Source organism: Oryctolagus cuniculus, chromosome 1 (genome assembly GCF_964237555.1).
Source record: "Oryctolagus cuniculus chromosome 1, mOryCun1.1, whole genome shotgun sequence".
NCBI classification, from domain to species: domain Eukaryota; kingdom Metazoa; phylum Chordata; class Mammalia; order Lagomorpha; family Leporidae; genus Oryctolagus; species Oryctolagus cuniculus.
In genome coordinates this window covers 17,504,451-17,532,005 of record NC_091432.1, presented here as the reverse complement: position 1 = coordinate 17,532,005, position 27,555 = coordinate 17,504,451, and the positions used below count along the sequence as shown (strand labels likewise).

General features: G+C 38.5%; 1 protein-coding gene across 1 annotated transcript; it reads right to left on the bottom strand.

Annotated features, from left to right (window-relative positions):
• Positions 1–1,025: 1,025 nt before the first annotated feature.
• On the bottom strand, positions 1,026–11,505 carry LOC100350801 (olfactory receptor 4C46). The gene is made up of 3 exons (XM_070064419.1): positions 11,494–11,505; positions 6,000–6,895; positions 1,026–1,323 (listed from the first exon to the last, which is right to left on the bottom strand). Exons 2-3 carry the CDS (start codon positions 6,893–6,895, stop codon positions 1,269–1,271), a joined length of 951 nt encoding a protein of 316 aa, XP_069920520.1. The 5' UTR covers positions 11,494–11,505; the 3' UTR covers positions 1,026–1,268.
• Between the last annotated feature and the right edge of the window lie 16,050 nt (positions 11,506–27,555).

Genomic DNA, 27,555 nt, shown 5'->3' with positions numbered 1-27,555 from the left:
TTTTCTTTTGCAGTCTGTTAATGTGGTGAATCACATTGATTGATTTGCGAATTTTGAACCATCCCTGCATACCAGGGATGAATCCCACTTGGTCTGGGTGGATGATTTTCCTGATGTGTTGTTGTACTCTATTGGCCAGAATTTTATTGAGGATTTTTGCGTCTATGTTCATCAGGGATATTGGTCTGTAATTTTCTTTCAGTGCTGCATCTTTTTCCGGCTTAGGGATTAAGGTGATGCTGGCTTCATAGAAAGAATTTGGGAGGACTCCCTCTTTTTCGATTGTTCTGAATAGTTTGAGAAGAAATGGGATTAGTTCTTCATTAAATGTCTGGTAGAATTCAGCAGTGAATCCATCTGGTCCTGGGCTTTTCTTTGTTGGGAGGGCCTTTATTACTGTTTCAATTTCTGTTTCAGTTATGGGTCTATTTAGGTTTTCTATGTCTTCATGGTTCAATTTTGGTAGATTGCATGTGTCCAGGAATCTATCCATTTCTGATAGATTTTCCTGTTTGCTGGCATACAGGTCCTTGTAGTAATTTCTGATGATTCTTTTTATTTCTGTGGTGTCTGTTGTTACGTTTCCTTTTTCATCTCTGATTTTATTGATTTGGGTCTTTTCTCTTCTTTTTTTAGTTAGTTGGGCCAATGGGGAGTCAATTTTGTTTATTTTTTCAAAAAACCAGCTTCTCGCTTGGCTGATTTTTTGTAGTGTTTTTTGGGATTCAATCCTGTTAATTTCTTCTCTGATTCTAATTATTTCTCTTCTCCTACTAGATTTGGGTCTGGTTTGCTGCAGTTTTTCTAGGTCCTTGAGGTGCGCTGAAAGCTCATTTATTTGGTGCCTTTCCAATTTCTTGATATAGGCACCTATTGCTATAAATTTGCCTCTTAATACTGCTTTTGCTATATCCCATAAGTTTTGATATGTTGTGTTGTTGTCTTCATTTACTTCCAGAAATTTTTTGATTTCTCTTTTGATTTCTTGAATGACCCAGTGTTCATGCAGGAGCATGTTGTTCAGTCTCCATGTGTTTGCATACTTTCTGGGGTTTCCTGAGTTGCTAATTTCCAGCTTCATCCCGCTGTGGTCTGAGAAGCTGCATGGTATGATTCTAATTCTTTTAAATTTGCTGAGACTTGCTTTATGGCCTAGTATGTGATCAATCCTAGAGAAGGTTCCATGCACTGCTGAGAAGAATGTGAAATCTGTAGATGTAGGGTTGAAAGTTCTGTAGATATCTGTTAGATCCATTTGGGCAATAGTGTCAATTAAATCTGCTGTTTCCTTGTTGATCTTCTGTCCGGATGATCTGTCTATTTCTGAGAGTGGAGTATTGATGTCCCCCAGTACTATTGTATTGGAGTCTAAATCTCCCTTTAAGTCCCTTAACATATCTTTTAAATAGACCGGTGCCCTGTAATTAGGTGCATATACATTTATAATAGTTACATCTTCCTGTTGAATTGAACCCTTAATCATTATATAGTGTCCCTCTTTGTCTCTCTTAACAGTTTTTGTATTAAAGTTTATTTTGTCTGATATTAATATGACTACACCTGTTTTTTTTTGGTTTCTGTTGGCATGGAATATCTTTTTCCAACCTTTCACTTTCAGTCTGCATGCCTCTTTGTTAGAGAGATGTGTTTCTTGTAGGCAACAAATAGTTGGGTTGTGTTCTTTGAGCCAGTCAGCCAAACGGTGTCTTTTAACTGAAGAATTCAGACCATTAATGTTCAATGTGACTATTGATACGTAGTGACTTTGCCCTGCCATTTTCCCGGAAGCTTTGAGCTTCCCATGCTCTTTTACTGGTATGTGTTCTTCCTTTCCCTTCTTTCATATTGATGGCCGTGTTTCTGTGTTTCTGAGTGTAGCACATCTTTAAGTGTCTTTTGCAGGGCCGGACGAGTGGCCACAAAGTCTTTCAATTTCTGTTTGCTATGAAAGGTCTTTATTTCACCTTCATTCACAAATGAGAGCTTGGCAGGATATAATATTCTGGGCTGGCAATTTTTCTCTCTTAGCACCTGTGCTATGTCTCGCCATTCCCTCCTAGCCTGTAGTGTTTCTGATGAGAAGTCAGCTGTGAGTCTGATTGGAGATCCTCTGAGAGTAATCTGACGTTTCTCTCTTGCACATTTTAGGATCTTTTCTTTATGTTTCACTGTGGTAAGTTTAATTACCACGTGTCGTGGTGAGGATCTCTTTTGGTCATGTTTATTGGGGGTTCTATGAGCTTCCTGTACTAGGATGTCTCTGTCCTTCTCCAAACCTGGAAAGTTCTCTGCTAGTATCTCACTAAAAAGGCCTTCTAATCCTTTCTCTCTCTCCATGCTTTCAGGAACTCCTAGAACTCGAATGTTGTTTTTTTTTAATAGCCTCCTGTAGATTCCCAACAATATTTTTTAGGTTTCTAATTTCCTCTTCTTTTCTTTGGTTTGACTGTATGTTTTCCTGTGCTCTATCTTCTAAGTCCGATATTCTCTCTTCTGCTTCACCCATTCTGTTTTTAAGGCTTTCTAATGTGTTTGTCATTTGATCTATTGAGCTCTTCATTTCATTTTGATTTCTCTTCACTATCACACTTTCCTGTTCTACTAGTTTCTGAGTTTCATTTTGATTCTTCCTTAAAATTTCATTTTCACGAGAGAGATTTTCAATCCTGTCCAATAAGGATTTCTGTAGTTCAAGGATTTGCTTTTGAAAACTTCTAAATGCTCTTATCATAAATTTTTTGAAATCCGTATCTTGCATTTCTTCTATCTCATCATCTTCATAATCTTGGTTTGGGGTGTTTTGTTTATTTGGAGGCATCATAGTGTCATCGTTGATCTTGTTCCCTGGATTTCTGTGTTTGTTACTTGGCATAGTTAATTCTTCTTTCATCACTGTGCATTTTTTTTTAATTTTTTTTTATACTATGTCCGTTTTAAGTGGACTGCCTGCTGTTGGAGGAGCCTTGGAGGCTTGAAATGGGTGGGGCCTGAGAGCTCTGCTTGGTTCTTCCTGGTTAAGGGTGTGCAAAGGTGACACCCTCAGGTTATGCGTGGTAAATCTCTCTCTTTTTATTTATTTATTTATTTATTTATTTATTTATTTATTTTATTCAGGGGGTAAATAACACCGCATGGCAGGGCTGTGCAGAATTAATGGTGTTTAGCTTCCAGTCTCTGGCTTCTACCCAGAGTCTGTTTAGGCTCCTCTGGACTCCCACTGGGCTGCCTAGGCTACTGAATTGTAGTGACTCAGTTCCTTAGCTCTCCGCTGTTGATATGTAAATCCAGAGAGGGGGCCTGCTCTTTGTCTCTTGGGAATTCTTTGAGCCTTGCAGCCTGGCAATCTTTTCAAGGTTAGGGGAAAGAGAAACCCCCAAGCTTTTTTTTTCCTTCTTTCCGGTAGTGAGTTTGCTGCACCTTCCGGCCCCCCTCTAGATTCTGACCCCCGTTTCCCCGCCAATGTCTCGGGTTATTGAGCTCACCTCCCCTTCCAGCACCGATGTGTGGACTCGGAGCCCTGGACGTCCCAACTCTCCCCGCTGTTGTCTGTGTGATATGCCCACCTTTCACTGTTGAATGTGTTGCTAACTGTGGGCTTGTCGTACATTACATTTATTGTGTTCTTCAGTTTCTACCTGCTTTCATTGCCAGGAAATTTCCCAAGTCTAGGGAAAAGAGCAAAAAATCTGGCACAGGAAGTTTGATGAGCACTAATTAGGATAAATCCAAAAAGACTCATACCAATTATAAAAAGTTAAACTAAGATAATTGAAGCACTAAGGGAAAAACAACTTGTTACATTCAAGAGGTCCCTAATAAGACCATCAGGGTATTTTTCAACAGAAATCCTGCATGTCTCAATGTGATACACACACACACACACACACACACACACCTTGGTATCAAAATATTTGTCAATAGATGAATGAAGTATGAAAGAGAAGGAATGAAAAAGCATTTTGTTCCGAAGTGGCTTTATGGGAAATGGAACCACATGTTTCTAAAAATAGCTTTTAATAAAGAAATGTTACAAAAAAATTTAAATGAATAACAGATAAATATGCCCTGAATTCAGATCACAATTATAAAATCATAAAATCTTTCTGAAAGTAAAAAGAATTTCAAAGTAAAGTATTTGTTTATACGCTGAGAACCTGTTTAAATTTATTTCTTATTCTTCAGTGTAAGAATGAGTAAAAGCAAATTGTGGGGTGGCCCTGTGGCGCAGTAGGATAATCCTCTGCCTGCAGTGCCGGCATCCCATATGGGCACTGGTTCTAGTCCTGGCTGCTCCTATTCTGATCCAGCTCACTGCTGTGGCCTGGAAAAATCAGTGGAAGTTGGTCCACATGCTTGGGCCCCTGCACTAGCTTGGGAGATCCAGAGGAAGCTCCTGGCTCCTGGTTTCGGATTGGCTCAGCTCTGGCCTTTGCGGCCATTTAGGGAGTGAACCAGTGATGGAAGACCTTTCTTTCTGTTTCTCCCTCTTACTGTCTGTAACTCTACCTCTCAAATACATAAATAAAACCTTTTTTTTTTTTAAAAAAAAAAGCAAATTGTGGTTCCTCTGAGAGGTCTAGCTAGGATTCTCTTGAGAGTTCGAATCAGTAAATGGCGGTAAATAATTCCATAGTCTCCAGTATTGTATTTTTCTCTACATTTTATTAAATTTATATCCTTTAAATGCCTTCATTGATCCAATCAATATTTATTGTGTATCATATATTGTTACCATGAGACAAAATAGCAATTCAGAGGCAAATATGTTAAAGGGTAGCATTATATATTTCAAATAAAATTTCTTGCTTATTATCAAATATTCTTTTAATTTATTTATCATGCTTTTTAATGGGTTATTAACAGAACACAGGTTATGTGTGTGCTTCAAAATGGTCCTTGGGGCTACATGGAAATTTGAAAATATTGTGTAAACATGTTATCTAATCATTAGAAGTTAAATGTTACATTGTTATCGTAGTCTTAAAAAGTTAGATATGATGATGTTTCAGGTACCAAATGAATGTTAATTGTGATACATAAGAAGAATTTATCATTTAGTTGGATCATGAACAAATTTGTGTAATATGACTTGCATACTCTGTCATTCCAAATGGTGTGTAGTAGAGTGATCTAGTCAGATTTTTATCATCATTCCTTGGCAGAGTATCATAGAAGTTAAGAGTCCAGTCAAGAAAATTAGTCTAATTATGGTTACTGGCTTGTCATTGTATTTACTTTTATTTTTTATTTTTATTTTTTTTGACAGGCAGAGTGGACAGTGAGAGAGAGAGAGAGAGAGAAAGGTCTTCCTTTTCCATTGGTTCACCCCCCAGTGGCCGCTGCGGCTGGCGCGCTGCGGCTGGTGCATTGCGCTGATCCGAAGCAGGAGCCAGGTGCTTCTCCTGGTCTCCCTTGGGGTGCAGGGTCCAAGCACTTGGGCCATCCTCCACTGCACTCCCTGGCCACAGCAGAGAGCTGGCCTGGAAGAGGGGCAACCGGGACAGAATCTGGCGCCCCTGACCGCAACTAGAACCCTTTGTGCTGGCGCCGCAGGCGGAGGATCAGCCTATTGAGCCATGGCACCGGCCATCATGCATTTATTTTGATAATTTCCCCTTCTTATCAGTTTCTTCATCTATAAAATGGGGATAAAAGCAGTGTTTACCTCTTTGCAAGGTTTTAGACATTACTGCTCAACTAACATATTTTAATTTTTCCTTTTTTTGATGAAAAAAAAAAGCCTGTGAACCCAAATACTGGATGAAATTAGTAAAACTGAGGTCCAATTTGATATAATTTCCTAAACAGGCAAATAATTTTGCTGGATTTTTCTCTCATTAGGTTTTCTGCACCATTTCTACTGTTTTCAGTGCAGAATTTTCTTCTTTATCCTGTGAGTATTATTTGTTGGCATTGTCCTTTTGACATTTTCTTCAGCTCAAATAGTGTTGTGATTTATAGATATTTATTAGTCATTTGAAATAGTTTTCTTGCTACACAATTTCCTTATGGCATTTTTCATCTGAACATTTCTCAATGTGTAGATTAAAGGATTTAACATGGGAGTTATGATAGTGTAGAATACAGCAACTGCTTTATCAATGGTTAAAGTAGCTGCAGGTCTCATGTACACAAATATGCAGGGGACAAAGAACAAGACAACCACTGTGATGTGGGAAACACAGGTAGAGAGGGCTTTCCGCCTGCTCTCCAAACTGTGGGTCCTTAGAGAGCGCAGGATGACCACATAGGAGACCAACAAGAGAAGGAAGTTCAATAGACAGATGAACCCACTGTTGGCAGCAACAAAGAGTCCAAGAGTATGGGTATCGGTACAGGCAAGATTCAACAAAGGGTTCAGGTCACACATAAAGTGGTCTATGATGTTAGGGCCACAAAAGGGTAATTGGAAAATAAAAAGCATTTGTATGATTGCATGAAGAAAGCCACCCACCCATACAACTGCCACTAGAAGGCCACACACCCGTCGGTTCATGATGGTTGTGTAGTGCAAGGGCTTGCAGATGGCCACGTAGCGGTCATAGGCCATCACAGTAAGTAGAATGCCTTCTGTGCCTCCAAAGAAATGTTCCCCAAAGACTTGGGTCATACATCCATTGAACATGATGGTCTTCTTTTCATGGAGTGAATCTGTGATCAGTTTAGGGGTATTGACAGAGGAGTAGCAGGCATCAATAAAGGAGAGATAGGCCAGGAAGAAGTACATGGGGGATCCCAGTGACGGGCTGGCAGCGATGGTGACCACGATGAGCACATTCCCTACCACAGTGATGATATAGATGATAAAAAACACAGCAAATATGATTTTCTGCATGTTTGGATTCTCTGTAAGTCCCAGGAGAACAAACTCTGTCACATTGTTCCTTTTCTCCATGTGTTTCATGCAGTGGCAAATTACATTACCTGAAAAAAATTAATGCAACTGTGATTTTTTTTGCACTTCACTAGTATAATAAATAATACATGTTTGGATTCAATATAATTGTCAAATCTTAGAAGATTTTTATTGACATGTAAATAAAGGCTCTGCTTTTGAAAATCAATCAAATTGCCTCCAGGTGAAAATTCTGTTAACTGTATGGACATAAATATTTGTACATACCCAAAGGGAGATTGTTAGTATATACTTAATAATCTGAAATGACTATCAGTGTAGTTCGTAGATTGGAAACACAACAGTATATAAACTTGAAAATCTAAACCTAAACAAAAATGGATGCAATGGTCATGAAAGTAAAATCAAGAAATTTTTCCATTATTCTTTAAATAAGGCAAACATTAAGATACTGAGAAAGTGAGTGGGAAGAGCCGAAGTGTGAATCTTGGGGCATTCCTCTTACAAAGGTTTTTGTATGTCTTGGATGAAACAGGCTGAGGTTCAGCCACATTAAGCAGAATATTTAGAGTAGTTGGCATTAGCAGTAGCTGGGCATTGGTGATGATAATATGAAAAAAGAAAAGGATGTAAGCGTCACTGTGAAAGAAGTCATAATGGTTATTTTTTAAATCCAATCAGTTTGAGACAGTAATGCAGGGTGTCTTTAAAGAGTTTATAGAGGGGATGGCATTGGGGTTAGTAGGCTAAGCCACTGCCTGTGATGCTTTCGTTCTTTTTTTTAATAAATATAAATTTACAAAGTATAACTTTTGAATTGTTGTGGCTTTTCCCCCCATAACCTCCCTCCCACCCACAACCATCCTATCTCCCCCTCCCTCTCCCATCCCATTCTTCATCAAGATTTATTTTCAATTATCTTAATATACAGAAGATCAACTTAGTACATACTAAGTAAAGATTTCAACAGACTGCACCCACACAGACACAGAAAAATATAGAGTACTGTTTGAGTAGTAGTTTTACCGTTAATTCTGATAGTACAACACATTAAGGACAAAGGCACTGGTTTGAGTCCCACCAGCTCCACATCCGATACAGCTCACTGCTACTGCACCTAAAAAAACAAAAGATTGTCCAAATACTTGGACCCCTGCATCCATGTGAGAGACCTGGAAAATGCTCTGGGTCCTGGCTATGGCCTGGCACAGCTCTGATCCTTGAGGCCATTTGGGGCTGATCCAGCAGATGGAAATCTCTCTCTCTCTCTCTCTCTGTAACTCTGCTTTTCAAATTAACAAAATAAATCTCTTTTAAAGAGTCCATGGATGGGACCAGTGCTGTGGCGCAGCGGGTTAAAGCCCTAGCCTAAAGCGCTGGCATCCCATATGGGCACTGGTTCTAGTCCCAGCTGCTCCTCTTCTGATCCAGCTTTCTGCTATGGCCTGGGATAGCAGTAAAAGATGGCCCAAGTCTTTGGGCCCCTGCACCCTTGTGGGAGACCTGGAAGAAGCTCTTGGCTTAGAATCGGTGCAGCTCCTGCCTTTGCGGCCACCTGGGGAGTAAACCAGAGGACGGAAGACCTCTCTCTCTGTCTCTACCTCTCTCTGTAACTCTGTCTTTCAAATAAATAAAATAAATCTTTTTAAAAAAGTCCATGGAAAATGCATATTATGAAAAATCTATAAATGGTTTGGAATTATTTTTGTACCAAAATACACTTATAATTTAATTCCATTTTTCCATGAATGTTTGCAAGTTCCCTCATTTACATGATTAACTGTTAGGGTCAATGCATAGTACTGAGTGCTTTCCACAGATGATTCTTATTAGCATTTGCAGCAGTCTATGTAGTTGATATTATTTAATCCATTTTATAGGTAAGTCAACAACCTCAAAGATGAATGTTGATAATATTAATACAATGTAATTTGTATAATAGCATATTCACATTATAACAATATAATAATTAATTAAAACTTACTGTGTACTCTTCTATGTTTTTACAGATATTTTCTGATTTAATACTCATTATAAATGCAGAGATAGTTAATATTACCCTTTTTATACTTAATTTTACATATCAGGAAATATAAGCATAGAGAATTTCAAGGTATTGTTTAAAATCAAACAGCTATTAACATGGAAAGTCAAGATTATCTAAGATTATCCTTGTGAGTTTTTTCCTTTCAAATTTTGAATTGATGCCTTATATTATCTTTTTTTTTTTTTGACAGGCAGAGTGGACAGTGAGAGAGAGAGAGATAGAGAGAAACGTCTTCCTTTGCCGTTGGTTCACCCTCCAATGGCCACCGCGGCCGGCGTGCTGTGGCCGGCGCACCGCGCTGATCCAATGGCAGGAGCCAGGTAGTTATCCTGGTCTCCCATGGGGTGCAGGGCCCAAGTACTTGGGCCATCCTCCACTGCACTCCTTGGCCACAGCAGAGAGCTGGCGTGGAAGAGGGGCAACTGGGACAGAATCCGGCGCCCTGGCTGGGACTAGAACCCGGTGTGCTGGCGCCGCTAGGCGGAGGATTAGCCTATTGAGCCGCGGTGCCGGCCCTTATATTATCTTGTTTCAATAATCAGTGGTGAACTAGTAATCTCTGTTTGATAGGTAATTATAATTGAAATTGCTTTAATACTACTCTATAGGCAAATTTTCATGAAGTGTTTTCTTTAGCAGATACACACACACACACACACACACACAGTAACACCCTGAACTCCCAAACATTAACAAACCATATTATGGTAGTCAATGAAGGGCCTTTCATCTTTGACCACACAGTAACTCCAGAAGGGACCCACAGATTCCTTAGCATAATGTCGAAAATGACTGTTACAGTGCTGAACTATGATGGATTTGGAATCAGAGGTATGGACTAGAACCATAATTTTTCTACTTGGAATTTCTTTCAATTAGGGTACACTTCTTGCTATTTTATCTCCTTATTTTCTAATCGAAAAGCAAGAATAATAATTTCACTTTACAAGTTGCTAATCAGAATTGCTTAAAGAACTATATATGAAGCTATCCACTATAGTCATGGGTATTCATGGGCCTGAAGTATGTTTTTAATGTGTGTGTATATACCAAGGAGATAGTAAAAATTGATGCTTATATCACTAAACAGAGACATTTAACCATGAAATTATTTTTGGAAGAATCATGTGCAATATCACTCTCAAGGAAAGAACAGATTCCCATTTCATTCAAAGCAGTTGAACTTAGGAAGGGTTCTCAAAATTTGTGTTGGACTAAAAAGCTGAAGACTTATGCCATTTAATACCCATCTTTAGACATTTCGTCTCTATTAGTTGTATTTCAATTTATTTTAATCACTATTATGTCTTGATTATTAAGAAGGCATCTCCTGCCAAAAACATAGCAATTAGCACCAAATAGTTGTGACAAAAATCATTAAAAATTATGATCTGCAAGTTCTTCGACTGCCAAATTGTTAATAGTTTCCATTTATCTTGAATAATTGATGTGAGAATAAAAAACTGTATTAATACAGTTGATGTTTTGAGATATAATGATTAATATATATGGAAAATATCAATCTTTAAAAGCATCAGCAAGATTGAAACTTACCTTAGTAGCCTTAGTAGTTAGATGAACTTAATCATGTTTAGGATCTTTCAAAATAAGTCTTTTCTCAAATGGATCTCTTCTTAGAATTAGTAAGTTTCAACATGGAAGATGTTTCACTTTTAAAAGAACTACACGGATAATTTAATATCAAATAAATGATTGTTAAGAAATTGCACATGTTAAATATGCAAATTTTTGAATATATTAATATACTTCATCAAAACAGTTTTTTAAAAAGTATTCTTATGAGTATAGATCTTTCCATCCAGCTTAAGCCTCCAAGCTTTTTCACAAAAATCCTTGGATTTGAATTAAAATGGATTCACTTGAAATGCTACAAAGAATTGATTATTTATGATTCTGATCTCTAGATAGTGCAAGAGGGAGAAACTGAGGAGGAAGTATATATAAATGAGTCTCTCCACCTATGATTAGTCTTCCTGTGGATATATGAATGACAATAAAAACATTCTCACTTTGCTTTAGGTAGATATTTAAAGAGGTTTCCACAAATGATTAGGGACCTCTTTCTATTTCTTTGGCTTTCTCTCTCAGGTATTAATTATCTCCTCTGATGGAAAGACTTTGTGACATGTTTGGGAAAAATTTCATTAATGGGGAATTGTATTCCCTACACTTGGAACTTGGGTTGGTCACCTTTCTCTACCTGAATGGGTTATAAAAACTAAATGACATTGAATAACAAGGTACCATAACTCTACTGTGAATCTATGAAGTAGATTCCCTATTGACTCATGTCATAAGAGTAGTTTTTGTTATTAACATTACATTTTTCTGAGAAATCACTTTGCTTTTTTGAGATCCAGAGTGTTCAAGTAATAAATTAATGTGGCTATTTAATAAATTAACTAATAATTTAAATTTAAAAATGTTCCATTTGTATTTATTTCATTTTTTTTATAAATTGACATAATTGTAAAAATTTGTGAGGTACAATGTGAAGTTTTCATACATGTATAACTTCTTTAATGAATGAATCAAGGTAATTATAATACCCATTAGCTCAAATATTTATAGTTTGCAGCGAAACATTCAAATGATCTTTTCTGGTTATTTTGAGATATGCATTTCTATTGACTATAGTGCCCCTGCTGTGTTATGGAACAACAGAATTCATTCCTCCTATCAACTATAATTTTGTACCCACTGCCAGCTTCTCCTTTTTCCCCCATTTCCCTATCTCTCAATATTTGGAAACCATTAGCCTACCCACTATTCATATGAAATCAAACTTTTTAGATTTCACATACAAGTGATATTGTATAATATTTATCTCTCTGTGCATTGTTTATTTCACTTAATGTTCTTCAGGTTGTCACAAAAGGTAAGAATTTCAAAATTTTATGGTTTATTTTGTTGTTGATAAATATCTATCCATTCATCTGCTGATGTCCACTTAATTGATTACATATCTTGGCTATTGTGAATAGTGCTTCAATAAACATGGAAGTGCAGATAATTCATTAAAACCTGAGTTTAGGAGAGATCCAAGATGACTGAATAGGGAGGAGATGACTGATTTTAGTCACAGTTAAGACATATAAATACAAAGGCAGGACCACTTTCCTAGGGGACTGTTTGTGAGAAATTTGCAGGGCAGAATGACCAAACAGAACAGACTCCGTGGAGCAGCGAGCAGTGTGGCCAGGCAGGCAGCAGGGATGCATAATGGGAGTGTTATGCATGCTGACACTCAGCAGGAAGGCATCATCCTCCCAGTGCAAGGGGAGGGAGGCTGCTGTGGCCCAAGACCCTGGTGGTTTTGATTGAGGGAGAATTCCATGGTTACTGCCGACTGGCCTGGAGACTGCTGGGGAATAGAGTGTCCACTTAGCTCCATACGGAGAAGCCACCTTGCTTTCCTTTCTTTTTCCCCACCAAAGCTTCAGAGTTTGCCAAGGTGGAGCTGTAACCACTATCTGTCTTGACCTGGGGAATGGTGAGCAACTTGTACTAGGGATGGGGCAGCTCTCAGGGTGGAGAGTGGACCCCCTGAACAATTGACTGTGAGTGTCCTGGGCAGATATCAGAGAACTGGGATGGGCATTGAGTGTGGCAGGGTTTCTGGACACCAGTCCAGTCTGACTCTGGAAACTTGGAGCTTCCTGACTGTTTGGGACAGACCTCATGGAAGGCTAGGGGATCCTACCATAGAACATATAGGTGCTCTGTGCAGTTTGTGTGCCTGAGTTGGTGGGTTGTTCAGGCATGATGAACTCATGATAGGCCGTTAATCACATGGTTCATCCGGTACAAGGGCTGAGGAAGGCAGTATGACTCCTCCAAAGGAACACAATAACACATTAAATTGAGATATGAAGAAGGAGATCAATGAAATGCCTGAAAAAGGAATTCAGAAGAATGTTGTAAGATTATCAAAAACAGAGAGGAACAGTTATATGAAAAAACAAAATCCTTTCATGATATGAGTGAGATATTCTACAAGGTAATAGAAATACTGAAGAAAAATCAAACAAATATTAGAAATGAAGAATTCACTATATCAAATAAAATATTGTGCAAATCCTTAAAACAGACTTGATGAGACAAAATAAAGAATATACAAGGCTGAAGACAGGTCTTTTGAAATATCTCAGACAAAAAAGAATTAAAAGTTAGAAAAACTGAAAACAGTGTTCAGGATCTATGGGATACCATCACATGACCAAATATATGTTATTTAGGAATTCCTAAAGATATGGATAAGAGAATTTCTCAGAAAACTTATTCTGTGAACTAGTAGCAGAAAATCTCCCCAATTTGAGAAAGATACAGACAATCAAATAAGGAAATGCATAGAACCACAAACAGGCATGATCAGAAAAGACCTTGACCATGATACATTACAGTGAATTTTTTCAAAAGTAAAACATAAAGAAAATATAAAATGTTCAAGAGAACACCAGATTCACTTTAAGGATCTCCAATTAGATTGGCAGCAGATTTCTCAATAGAAACCCAATAGGCCAGGAAGAAAATAGAAAAATGTCCAAGTTTTAAAGACAAAACTATAATACCACAATACTTTACCCAGAAAAGCTCTCATTTATAAATAAATTTAAATAAAGATCTCCAAGACAAGTAAAAATTGAAAGGATTTGTCATCACACTGCCAGCCTTCCAAATGCTAATTAATAATCTAAACCCAAAGAAACAGAGAAAAATAATCAGCTTCATAAAAGAATGTGCCGATGGAAAATCTCCCAGTAAATGAACAAAGGAGATTCAAAACAGACAATAAGAAATACCTATAAAAAATGGCAGGACCAAGTCCTTACTTATCAGTAATAACCTTGAATGTAACTGTACTAAATTCTCAAATTAAAAATATAGACTGGCTGATGGATTAAAAATCAAAGCCCACCTATGTACTGCCTATAAGAAATACATCACCAATACATATACACACAGTCTGAAGGTGAAATGATTGAAAAGACTATTCCATGAAAAATGAAATAAAAAAATTAACTGGAGTAGCTATACTCATATCAGAAAAAATAAACTTTAGACAGAACCTGTTAAAAGAGACAAAGAAAATCATCATGTAATGATTAAGGGATCAGTTGACCAAGAAGATGTGACTATAGTAAATGTAGATGACTAGGGCATACAGTAAAGTAAGTGCTAATGTTAGATCTAAAGGACGATGTAAGCTCCAATACAATAATAATGGAGGAACTTCCACACACCATTTTCATCAGTGGATGAATCAACTAGACAAAAATAATCAGCAAAGAAGCAACGGAGCTAATCTATATCATCAACCAAATGGACATAATTGATACCTTCGGAACATTTCATCTCACAGCTGCAGAATACACATGCACTTTATCATTGCATGGAATATTCTCTAGCATAGACTGTGTAACAAGTAACAATGCATTCAAAAAAATTGAAATCATACCATGTATCTATTCTTCCCATAATGCAATGAAATTGGATATTAAAAACATATGAAACTTTAGAAAATATAAAGTCATGGAGAGTGAATAACATGCTCTTGAATGAATAGTAGGTCATAGAGAAATCAAAATGGAAATGAAAAAATTCATTCACTGTTGGTGGGAATGCAAACTGGTTAAGCCACTATGGAAGTCAGTCTGGAGATTCCTCAGAAACATGAATATAACCCTACCATACAACCCAGCCATCCCACTCCTTGGAATTTACCCAAAGGAAATTAAATTGCCAAACAAAAAAGCTGTCTGCACATTAATGTTTATTGCAGCTCAATTCACAAAAGCTAATACCTGGAACCAACCCAATTGCCCATCAACAGTAGACTGGATAAAGAAATTATGGGACATGTACTCTATAGAATACTATACGGAAGTCAAAAACAATGAAACCCGGTCATTTGCAACAAGATGGAGTAATCTGGAAAATATTATGCTGAGTGAATTAAGCCAGTCCCAAAGGGACAAATATAATATGTTCTCCCTGATCGATGATAACTAACTGAGCACCAAAGGGGAAGCCTGTTGAAGTGAAATGGGCACTATGAGAAACAGTGACTTGATCAGCATAGCCCTGACTGTTGACGTACAATGTAATACTTTATCCATTTTAGTATTTTTTTTTTGTTCTAGTACTATTGGTTGAACTCTGTAATTAACACACAATTATTCTTAGGTGTTTAAATTTTAACTGAAAAGTGATGTGGTTGAACTCTGTAATTAACACACAATTATTCTTAGGTGTTTAAATTTTAACTGAAAAGTGATCCCTGTTAAATATAAGAGTGGGAATAAGAGAGGGAGGAGATATACAATTTGGGACATGCTCAATCGGACTTGCCCCAAATGGTGGAGTTAGAAACATGCCAGGGGATTCCAATACAATCCCATCAAGGTGGCATGTACCAGCGCCATCTCACTAGTCAAAGTGATCAATTTAAGTTCACAATTGATCACACTGATAGGTCTAAGAGTCAAAGGGATCACACAAACAAGTATAGTGTATGCAAATACTAACTGATAGAAAAAAAAGGGAGAGAACGATCCAACATGGAAAGCGGGATAAGCAGAAGACTCATAGAATGGCAGATGTCCTAAACAGCACTCTGGCCTTGGAATCAGCCCTTAAGGCATTCGCATCTGGCTGAAGAGCCCACGAGAGTATTTTAGGCATGGAAAACCAAGACACTCTGGGAAAAAAAAAAAGAAGACCTAAATAAAAGATCTCTACGAGTGAAATCCCTGTGGAAAGAACAGGTCATCAAAGAAGGATGTACCTTTCTCTGAAGGGAGGAGAGAACTTCCACTTTGACTATGACCCTGTCGGAATAAGATTGAAGTCGGTGAACTCAAAAGGCTTCCATAGCCTTGGCAACTCATGACAAGAGCATAGGGAGATTACTATTGCCATAAACAAGAGTGTCAAATTGTTAAGTCAGGCCAGTGCCGTGGCTCAATAGGCTAATCCTCCGCCTAGCAGCGCCGGTACACCGGGTTCTAGTCCTGGTCGGGGTGCCGGATTCTGTCCCGGTTGCCCCTCTTCCAGGCCAGCTCTCTGCTGTGACCCGGGAGTGCAGTGGAGGATGGCCCAAGTGCTTGGGCCCTGCACCCCATGGGAGACCAGGAGAAGCACCTGGCTCCTGCTTTCGGATAGGCGTGGTGCACCGGCCGCAGCGTGCCGGCCGCGGCGGCCAATTGAGGGTGAACCAATGGCAAAAGGAAGACCTTTCTCTCTGTCTCTCTCTCTCACTGTCCACTCTGCCTGTTAAAAAAATTGTTAAGTCAACAACAGGAGTCACTGTGCACTTACTCCTCATGTAGGATCTCTGTCCTTAATGTGTTGTCCAATGTGAAGTAATGCTATAACTAGTACTGAAACAGTATTTTACACTTTGTGTTTCTGTGTGGGTGCAAACTGATGAAATCTTTACTTAATATATACTAAATTGATCTTCTGTATATAAAGAGAATTGAAAATGAATCTTGATGTGAATGGAATGGGAGAGGGAGCGGGAGATGGGAGGGTTGCGGGTTTGAGGGAAGATATGTGTGGGGGGAGTCATTGTAATCCAAAAGCTGTACTTTGGAAATTTATATTTACTAAATAAAAGTTAAAAAAAGGTAAAATAAAAGAAAAATGTCACTTTAGTTCTTTGTCCATTGTAAATTATTGTTTATTTTAATGCTGTTGAACTGTTAAATTACTTTTAACTATGGACGATAAGCCCTTATCAGTTATATAGCTTGCAGACACTTTCTTCCATTATGTAGACTACCTGTTCATCTGTTTTTAGTTTTATATTGTTTTAGTTTCATATAGTCCCATTTGTTTAATTTTGCTATGTTGCTTGTGCTCTGTCTTATCCAAAGGTCCTTGCCTAGACTTGTGTAACAAAATGTTCCTCCCATTTCAGTAGTTTTGTGTCTTTTATTTGAATCTTTCATCCCGTTTGATTTTTTAGTATATGGTGAGAAATATGCATTCTAGTTTCATTCTTCATATGGATATCAGTTTGCCCAGCACCATTTACTGAGTAGACTACCCTTTCCAAAATGTGTGTTTTTAGTACTATTATGGAAAATAAATTGACTTTAGGGGTATAGATTTATTTCTGCGATCTCTATTTTGTTCCATAATCTACATCTCTGTTTTATGCCAATAACCTTCAGTTTTGTTTTCTATAGCTTTCTAGTATATTTTAAGTTCAGGGTAATGTGATGCCTCCATCTTTGTACCTTTTGCTCAAGATTGCTTTGGGAGGTTCCATTTGAATTTCAGGATTTCTTTTTGTAGCTGTGTGAAGAATCATTCTTATTTTAATAGGTGTTACATTAAATATATAGATCAATTTTGTAGTATGAATATTTAAAAATTTTTATTACTTCTATTTAATTAATATGATATATCTTAAAATATTTTGTGATCCTTCAATTTATTTTTCTTTTATTTATTTATTTATTTATTTGAGAGTTAGAGTTACAGACAGTGAGAGGGAGAGACAGAGAGAAAGGTCTTCCATTTGCTGGTTCACTCCCCAAATGGCTGCAATGGCTGGAGCTGTGCCAATTCTAAGCCAGGAGTCAGGAGCTTCTTCTGGGTGTCCCACACGGGTGCAGGGGCCCAAGCACTGGGGCCATCCTCCACTGCTTTCCCTGGCCATAGCAGAGAGCTGGATGGGAAGAGGGGCAGCCAGGACTCGGACTGGCACCCATATGGGATGCCGGCACCTCAGGTGGAGGATTAACATACTGTACCACAGTGCTGGCCCCTCTTTTTTTATTAATAGAAAATTTTCAAGGTGAACTGTGGGGAGCAACTCGGACTAGACTAAGTTACTGGAATTAAGACTTATTCTATGCATCTGCTCTCCCACAATACGGCGCTGAGAAGGGAGAAACAGCTTCTACACAGCTGCCTCCAGTTCAACCAATAAACTGTAGGACCTACTCCTGATTGGAGGAGAGCAGCGTACTCGGCGTGTGGGTAGCAGAGTTGGGATTGGTGGAAGAGGACTATAAAGGAGGAGAGAGACAACATGCACCAGGAACATCTATCTGAAGGAACACCTGTGCAGCCCCCGAGAGAGCCGGCCGGCGGTGTGCCGCTCCCCCGCGGAAGTGGGGAAAGCGGCTAGGGGGAACCGCCCTTCCACGGAGGTGGAAGGGACGGTAGCCAACCCGGGAAGAACCAGCAGCAAACCCGGGAAGGGCTGAGCAGACAAAAGAACAGCGCAGGGTCCTGTGTCGCTCCTCCACGAAGACGGGGAGCGACAGTGAACAAATTTCATGTGTTTCATATATGCAAATTTAGGAGCATAGTGATACTTCTCACCCTAACCTCTCTCCTGCTTATGCTTCCACTCTTCCACCTCCTTCCTTTCTTATTCTTTCTCTTAATTTTTACCATGTTCCTCAAGAGTCGAGTCAAAGACTGTAAATAGTAATAAGATCTCAAAATGTCAATTTCACTCCTATACATTACATTTTAGGTATTCTATTAGTTACTACAGATCATGGAAAACATACAGTATTTCTCTTTTTGGGACTGGCTTATTTCACTAACCATAATGGTTTCCAGTTGCATTCATCTTGTGGCAAAATACAGAATTTCATTTATTTATTTATGGCTGAACAGTATATATAAAATCACAATTTTTTTATGCTGTCATAAGTTGGTGGACATCTGGGTTGCTTTCATATCTTAGCTATTGTGAATTGGGCAACAGTATATATAGAGGTTGCTAACTCTGTCATATGTTGATTTCGTTGTTTGGATAAATTCCAAGAGTGGGGTTTCTGGTTTATATGGTCTATCTGTATTTAGATTTTTGAGGAATCTCCATACTGTCTTCCACAATGGTTAGCATAGTTTACATTCTCACCAACATTGGATTAGGGTACCTTTTTCCCCACATCCTCACTAACATTTATTTTTTGTTGATTACTGTATTATAACCATTCTAACTGGGATGAGGTGAAACCTCACTGTGGTTTTTATTTGCATTTCCCTGAAGAGTAGTTATCCTGAGCACTTTTTCACGAATCTGTTGTCCATTGGGATTTCCTCTTTTGAAAAAAGGCTGTTTAAGTCCTTTGCCAACTTCTTAACTAGTTTTTTTCTGTTTTGTTATTGTTGAGTTTCTTGAACTCTTTATATATTCTGAATATTAACCCTTTATCAGTTGCATAGTTTGCAAATAGTTTCCCCCATTCTGTTGGTTGCCCCTTCACTTCACTATGTGTTTCCTTTGCAGTGCAGAAGCTTCTTAGCTTGATGAAACCCCATTTGTCTATTGCTGCTTTTACTGCTTTGCTTCTGGGGATATTTCCTAGAAGTCAGTCATATGTCAATGTCTGTCACAGTTTCTCCAGTGTTCTCCTATAGTGATTTGATGGTATCAGGTAGTAGTTTTAGATACCTTATCCAGTTAGTGTTGATTTTTATATAAAATGTAAGGTAGGGGTCTTGTTTCATACTTCTGCTTCCAATGGGGAGATCCAATTTTCCCAGCACAATTTGTTGAAGAGGCTGTCATTTCTCCAAGTACTGATTTTAATTCCTTTGTTAAGTATTAGTCGGGGGACCAGTGATGTGGCATAGTGAGTAAAGCTGACTCCTGCAGTGCTGGCATCCCATATGGACATTGCTTCAAATCCCAGCTGCTCCACTTCTGATCCAGTTCTCTCCTATGGCCTGGGAAGGCAATGGAAGATGGCTCAAGTCCTTAGGCCCCTGCACCCATGTGGGAAGACCCTTAGGAAGCTCCTGGATCCTGGCTTCAGACTGGTGCAGCTCCGGCCTTCGTGGCCGACTGGGGAGTGAGCCAGTGAATGGAGGACCTCCCTCTCTTTCTCTCTCTCCTCTCTCTCTGTTACTCTGACTTTCAAGTAAATAAAATAAATCTTTAAAAAAAATAGTTGCTTGTAGATGTGGGCTTGATTTCTGGGGATTCTATTATGTTTCATTAGTGTGCATGCCTATTTTTGTGCAAGTAAGCTATTTTGATTATAGCTGCCCTATAGTATGTCTTGAAATAAGGTATTGTGATGCCTCTGAATTTTGTTGTTGTTTGTTCAAGATTGCTTTAGCTAACTGGGGGCTCTTGTGTTTACATATTAATATTAGCATTGTTTAATCTAGATATGGAAGGATGTCATTGGTTTTTGATTGGTATCATGTTGAATCTGTAAATTGCTTTTGTTATAATGGAAATTAGATGATATTAATTCTTCCAATTCATGAACATGGAAGAATTTTTCTATTTTTTTGTGTCTTCTTATTTTTATTTCTTTAATGTTTTGTAATTTGTATTCTGTAGAGACCTTTCAACTCCATGGTTATTCCTGGGTATATACTACATTTTTTTTGTAGCTTTTGTGAATGGGACTGATCTTAGAAATTCTCCATTAGGGCCTTATCTATGTATACAAAGGCTATTAATGATTTCATGTGTGAATTTTATATCCTGCAACTCTCTTATTAGTTCCTACATCTCTAAGTTGAGTCTTTTTGTTCCTATATATATATATATATATAAATTATGTCATCTGCAAATAGGGATAATTTGACTTCCTCCTTTCCAATTTGTTTATTTTTGATTTCTTTCTCTTGCCTAATGGTTCTGGCTAAAAATTGCAGGATATATTGAATAGCAATTGGGAAAGTATGCATCCTTGTCTGGTTATGATCTTTGTGCAAATGTTGCTAATTTTCCTTATTCAATATGATGTTGACTGTGGTTTGTCAAAGAATTGCTTTGATTGTGCTGAGGATATTCCCAGTTTGCTTAAGGTTTTCATCTTGAAAGGATGCTGTATGTTATCAAATGCTTTTTCTGCTATTGAGATAATCACATGGTTTTTATTCTTTAGTTTATTACTATGATATATAACACTTATTTATTTGTATATGTTTTTTTAACTTTTATTTAATGAATATAAATTTCCAAAGTACAGCTTATAGATTGCAATGGCTTCCCCCCATAACGACCCACCCACCCACAACCCTACCCTTTCCCACTCCCTCTCCACTTCCATTCACATCAAGATTCATTTCGATTCTCTTTATATACAGAACATCAGTTTAGCATACATTAAGTAAAGATTTCAACAGTTTGCTCCTGCACAGAAACATAAAGTGAAAAATACTAGTTATAGTATTAAATCTCAATGTACAGCAGACTAAGGCCAAAGATCCTACATGAGGAGTAAGTGCACAGTGACTCCTGTTGTTGACTTAGCAAATTGACACTCTTCTTTATGGCATCAGTAATCACCCTAGGCTCTTGTCATGAGCTGCCAAGGCTATGGAAGCCCCCTGAGTTCACTGACTCTGATCATATTTAGACAAGGCCATGGTCAAAGTGGAAGTTCTCTCCTCCCTTCAGAAAAAGGTACCTCCTTCTTTGACCCGTTCTTTCCACTGGGATCTCACTCGCAGAGATCTTTCATTTAGGTTTTTTTTTTCCCCCCAGAGTGCCTTGGCTTTCCACGCCTGAAATACTCTCATTGGCATTTCAGGCGGATCTGCATGCCTTAAGGGCTGATTCTGAGGCCAGAGTGCTGTTTAGGACATTTGCCATTCTATGGGTCTGCTGTGTATCTCACTTCCCATGTTGGATCATTCTCTCCCTTTTTGATTCTATCAGCTAGTATTTGCAGACACTAGTCTTGTTTATGTGATCCCTTTGGTTCTTAGTCCTATCATTACAATCAATTGTGAACAGAAATTGATCATTGGAACTAGTGAGATGGCATTGGTACATGCCACCTCGATGGGATTGAATTGGAATCCCCTGGTATGTTTCTAACTCTACCGTTTGAGGTAAGTCAGCTTGAGCATGTCCCGAATTGCACATCTCTTCCCTCTCTTATTCCCACTCTTATATTTAACAGTGATCATTTTTCAGTTAAGTTTCAGCACTTAAGAAGAATTGTGTATTGATTACAGTATTCAACCAAAAGTATTAAGTAGAACAAACAAAAAAAATACTAAGAGGGGTACCATATTAATTTACTCATCAACAGTCAGGGTGAGGGCTGATCAAGTCACCATTTCTCTTAGTGTTCATTTCACTTTAACAGGTTTCCTTTTTGGTGCTCAGTTAGTTGTCACCTATCAAGGAGAACAAGTGGTATTTGTCCCTTTGGGATTGGCTTATTTCACTCAGCATAATGTTTTCCAAATTCCTAACAGGGATCACTTTTCAGTTAAAATTTAAACACCTAAGAATAATTTTGTGTTAATTACAGAGTTCAACCAATGGTACTAGAACAAAAAAATATTAAAATGGATAGAGTATTACATTGTACATCAACCGTCAGGACAAGAGCTGATCAAGCCACTGTTTCTCATAGTGTCCATTTCACTTCAATAAGTTTCCCCTTTGGTGCTCAGTTAGTTGTCGTCGATCAGGGAGAACATATGATATTTGTCCCTTTTGGGCCTGGCTTAATTCACTCAGCATGATGTTTTCCAAATTCCTCCATCTTGTTGCAAATGACTGGTTTTCGTTGTTTTTGACTGCTGTATAGTATTCTATAGAGTACATGTCCCATAATTTCTTTATCCAGTCTACTGTTGATGGGCATTTGGGTTGGTTCCAGGTCTTAGCTATTGTGAATTGAGCTGCAATAAACATTAATGTGCAGACTGCTTGTTTGTTTGACAATTTCATTTCCTTTGGTTAAATTCCAAGGAGTGGGATGGCTGGGTTGAATGGTAGGGTTATATTCAGGAATCTCCAAATTGACTTCCATAGTGGCTTAACCAGTTTGCATTCCCACCAATAGTGGGTTAGTGTTCCTTTCTTCCCCACATCCTCTCCAGCATCTATTGTTGCTAGATTTCTGAATGTAGGAGCCATTCTAACTGGCGTGAGGTGAAACCTCATTGTGGTTTTGATTTGCATTTCCCTGATTGCTAGTGACCTTGAACATTTTTTCATGTGTCTATTGGCCATTTGGATTTCCTCTTTTGAAAAATGTCTATTGAGGTCCTTGGCCCATCTCGTAAGTGGGTTGTTTGTTTTGATGTTTTGGAGTTTCTTGATTTCTTTGTAGATTCTGGTTATCAACCCTTTATCAGTTGCATAGTTTGCAAATATTTTTTCCCATTCTGTTGGTTGCCTCTTTACTTTCCTGACTGTTTCTTTTGCAGTACAGAAACTTCTCAATTTGATGCAATCCCAAATGTTAATTTTGGCTTTGACTGCCTGTGCTTCTGGGGTGTTTTCCAAGAAGTCATTGCCGGTAACTATATCTTACATGGTTTCTCCAATGCTCTCTTATAATTTGATGGTGTCAGGTCGTAGATTTAAGTCTTTAATCCATGTCGAGTGAATTTTTGTGTAAGGTGAAAGGTAGGGTTCTTGCTTCATGCTTCTGCACATGGAAATCCAATTTTCCCAGCACCATTTATTGAATAGACTGTCCTTACTCCAGGGATTGGTTTTGGATCCTTAAACAAATATGAGTTGGCTGTAGATGTTTGGATTGATTTCTGGTGTTTCAATTCTGTTTCATTGGTCTATCCATCTGTTTCTGTACCAGTACCATGCTGTTTTGATTACAGCTGCCCTGTAGTATGTCCTGAAATCTGGTATTGTGATGCCTCCCGCTTTGTTTTTTTTTGTGCAAGATTGCTTTAGCTATTCGAGGTCTCCTGTGTCTCCATATGAATTTCAGCATCATTTTTTTCTAGATCTGAGAAGACGGTCTTCAGTATCTTGATTGGTATTGCATTGAATCTATAAATTGCTTTGGGAGAATGGACATTTTGATGATATTGATTCTTCCAATCCTTGAGCATGGAGGATTTTTCCATTTACTTCAGCCTATGTGTCTATTTGTTGGTGAGGTGTGTTTCTTGTGTACAGCAAATAGGTGGAGTTAGCTTTTTTAAATGCATTTATCCAGTCTGTATTTTTTAATTGGAGAATTATGCTATTTACATTCAAGGTTACTATTGATAAGTAATGACTTGGCCCTGCCGTTTTCCCGAAAATATTCTTATTGTTTGCTTTGGATTTCTTTTGTGCTTTTACTGAGAGGTTTTCTGCCTTTCCATTATTTCATAATGATAACTATTTTTCTGCATTTTTGTGTGTAGCACAACATTAAGCATCTTTTGTAAGGCTGGATGAGTGGTGACAGATAGTTTGAATTCCTGTTTCTTATGGAAAGTCTTTATTTCACCATCAGTCATAAATGATAGCCTTGGGGAGTCCGGCAAGATGGCGGAATAGGAAGGGAGCACACTGATAGTCTGGGGAGAGATAGTTTAATAAAAGTGGAGATACTGCAGGTTCAAGGAAGAGTAGGGGAGGAAACAGCACAAGAAACTCTTCCGGAACGCGTGACTCACAGCGGACCTGCGTGGAGAGCGTGGGAGCCCACAGTTCGGGACATCAGCGGCAGACTCAACACACCAGCGCTGGAACGCGAGGTGAGCCGAACCTCAATAGCCCGAGACACCGGCAGGCAAGCGGAGAGAGGAGACTAGAGGGAACGACCCCCGGGGCGGGGGGAAGTTCACAAGGCTAACTGGAAGAGAGAGAGAGAGAGAAAAAAGGGTGACTAGTACGGACACGGGTTTCTCTCTCTCCGCTCACCTCTCAAGGGCGAGCAAGACAAAGAGCAGGCGCCATCTTGGACATACGTCATAAGCAGAGCGACCTCAGGTCTGCACCGGCCCTAAGCCTAGCAGAAAAACCTGACTCTGGGCGGGGCGAATTAACAGGAGATTAGGAGCTAGTAAATTTGTGGTGCTACTGAACTGAGACTGTGAAAAAAGAGACGGTGGGGGAGAGAACTCACGGAATTCACGTGAGCACTCTCCAGAGACGCTACAATTCCGTAACTTTGGCAACCCAGTGGGAGGCTGAAGGAGAATTTGAGCCCACTCTGAGGGCCGAACAGATTCCCTGTGGGGATCTTGGGAAAGAGCTTCCGATCTCTGGCTCCTGTGGGTATATCATTTGCCTGCTAACTACCTCCAACTTCGTTCAGCTGTGCGGAATTACTTCCCTTTTGAATCAAAAAAAAAAAAAAAAAGAGAGAGAGAGAGAGATTTACCACGCCTAACCTGGGAGTGTCACCTTTGGCACACCAAACAGAGCTCTCAGGCCACACCCATCTCAAGCCCTAAGGCTCCATCAAAAACAGATAGTCCACTTAATCTAGAGTCATAGTATAACACGAAAAAGCACCACAGTGAAGAAACCAAATATCTCCAATATGCCAAATAACAAACGCAAAAACCGAGGTAATAAAAACAAGGAAGTCACCATGACGCCCTCAAATGAAAAAGACACCCCAATTCAAGATTATGAAGATGATGACATAGAAGAAATGCAAGAAGCAGATCTCAAAAAATTGATAAGAACATTAAGAAGTTCTCAAAAACAAATTCTGGAACTACACAAATCCTTAATGGACAAGATAGAAAATCTCTCCTGTGAAAATGAAATATTAAGGAGGAATCAAAATGAAACGAAACAACTAGTACAACAGGAAACTGTGATAGTGACTGAAGTGAAGAATTCAATAGATCAAATGAAAAACACAATAGAGAGCCTTACAAACAGAATGGGTGAAGCAGAAGAGAGAATATCGGACTTAGAAGACAGAGAACAGGAAAGGATACAGTCAGACCAAAGAAAAGAAGAGGAAATTAGAAATCTGAAACATATTGTCGGGAATCTTCAGGATGCTATTAAAAAACCCAACATTCGGGTTCTAGGAGTTCCTGAAGGCATGGAGAGGGAAAAAGGATTAGAAGGCCTTTTTAGTGAGATATTAGCAGAAAATTTCCCAGGTTTGGAGAAGGACAGAGAAATCCTAGTACAGGAGGCCCACAGAACCCCTAATAAACACGACCAAAAGAGATCCTCACCACGACACGTTGTAATTAAACTCTCCACAGTGAAACATAAAGAAAAGATCCTAAAATGTGCAAGAGAGAAACGTCAGATTACTCTCAGAGGATCTCCAATCAGACTCACAGCTGACTTCTCATCAGAAACTCTAAAAGCTAGGAGGGAATGGCGAGATATAGCCCAGGTACTAAGAGAGAACAACTGCCAGCCCAGAATATTATATCCTGCAAAGCTATCATTTGTGAATGAAGGTGAAATAAAGACTTTTCATTGCAAACAGAAATTGAAAGAATTTGTTGCCACTCGTCCAGCCCTGCAAAAGATGCTTAAAGATGTGTTACACACAGAAACACAGAAACACGGTCATCAATATGAAAGAAGGTAAAGGAAGGAAACCAAGGAAGGAAACCTCACAGCAAAAGATCACAGGGAATTCAAAGCATATATTAGAACTTATCTTTGGCAAATGGCAGGGCAAAGTTACCACTTATCATTAGTCACTTTGAACGTGAATGGCCTGAACTGTCCAGTTAAAAGACACCGATTGGCTGATTGGGTTAAGGAACAAAACCCATCTATTTGCTGCTTACAAGAAACACATCTTTCCAACAAAGATCCATACAGACTGAAAGTGAAAGGCTGGAAAAAGATATACCATGCCAACAGAAATGAAAAAAGAGCGGGCGTAGCCATCTTAATATCGGACAACATAAACTTTACCACAAAAACTGTTAAGAGAGACAAAGAGGGACACTATATCATGATTAAGGGATCAATTCAACAGGAAGATATAACAATTATCAATGTATATGCACCTAACTACAGGGCACCAGTTTATCTAAAAGATTTATTAACGGACTTAAAGGGAGACTTAGACCCCAATACAGTAGTACTGGGGGACTTCAATACTCCACTCTCAGAAATAGACAGATCATCTGGTCAGAAGATCAACAAGGATACAGTAGATTTAAACGACACTATAGCCCAAATGGATCTAACAGATATATACAGAACTCTCAATCCTACAGCTAAAGATTTTACATTCTTCTCAGCAGTACATGGAAGCTTCTCTAGGATTGACCACATACTAGGCCATAAAGCGAGTCTCAGCAAATTCAAAAGAATTAGAATCATACCATGCAGCTTCTCAGACCATAAAGGAATGAAGTTGGAAATTACCAACTCAGGAATCCCTAGAGCATACACAAACACATGGAGATTGAACAACATGCTCCTGAATCAACAATGGGTCATAGAAGAAATCAAAAGAGAAATCAAAAACTTTCTGGAAGTAAATGAGGATAACAGCACAACATACCAAAACTTATGGGACACAGCAAAAGCAGTGTTAAGAGGAAAGTTTATATCAATAGGTGCCTACATCAAGAAATTGGAAAGACACCAAATAGATGAGCTTTCCATTCACCTCAAGGATCTAGAAAACCTACAGCAAATCAGACCCAAATCTAGTAGGAGAAGAGAAATAATTAAAATCAGAGAAGAAATCAACAGGATTGAATCAAGAAAAACATTACAAAAAATCAGTCAAACGAAGAGCTGGTTTTTTGAAAAAATAAACAAAATTGACACCCCATTGGCCCAACTAACTAAAACAAGAAGAGAAAAGACCCAAATCAATAAAATCAGAGATGAAAAAGGAAATGTAACAACAGACACCACAGAAATAAAAAGAATCATCAGAAATTACTACAAGGACTTGTATGCCAGCAAACAGGGAAACCT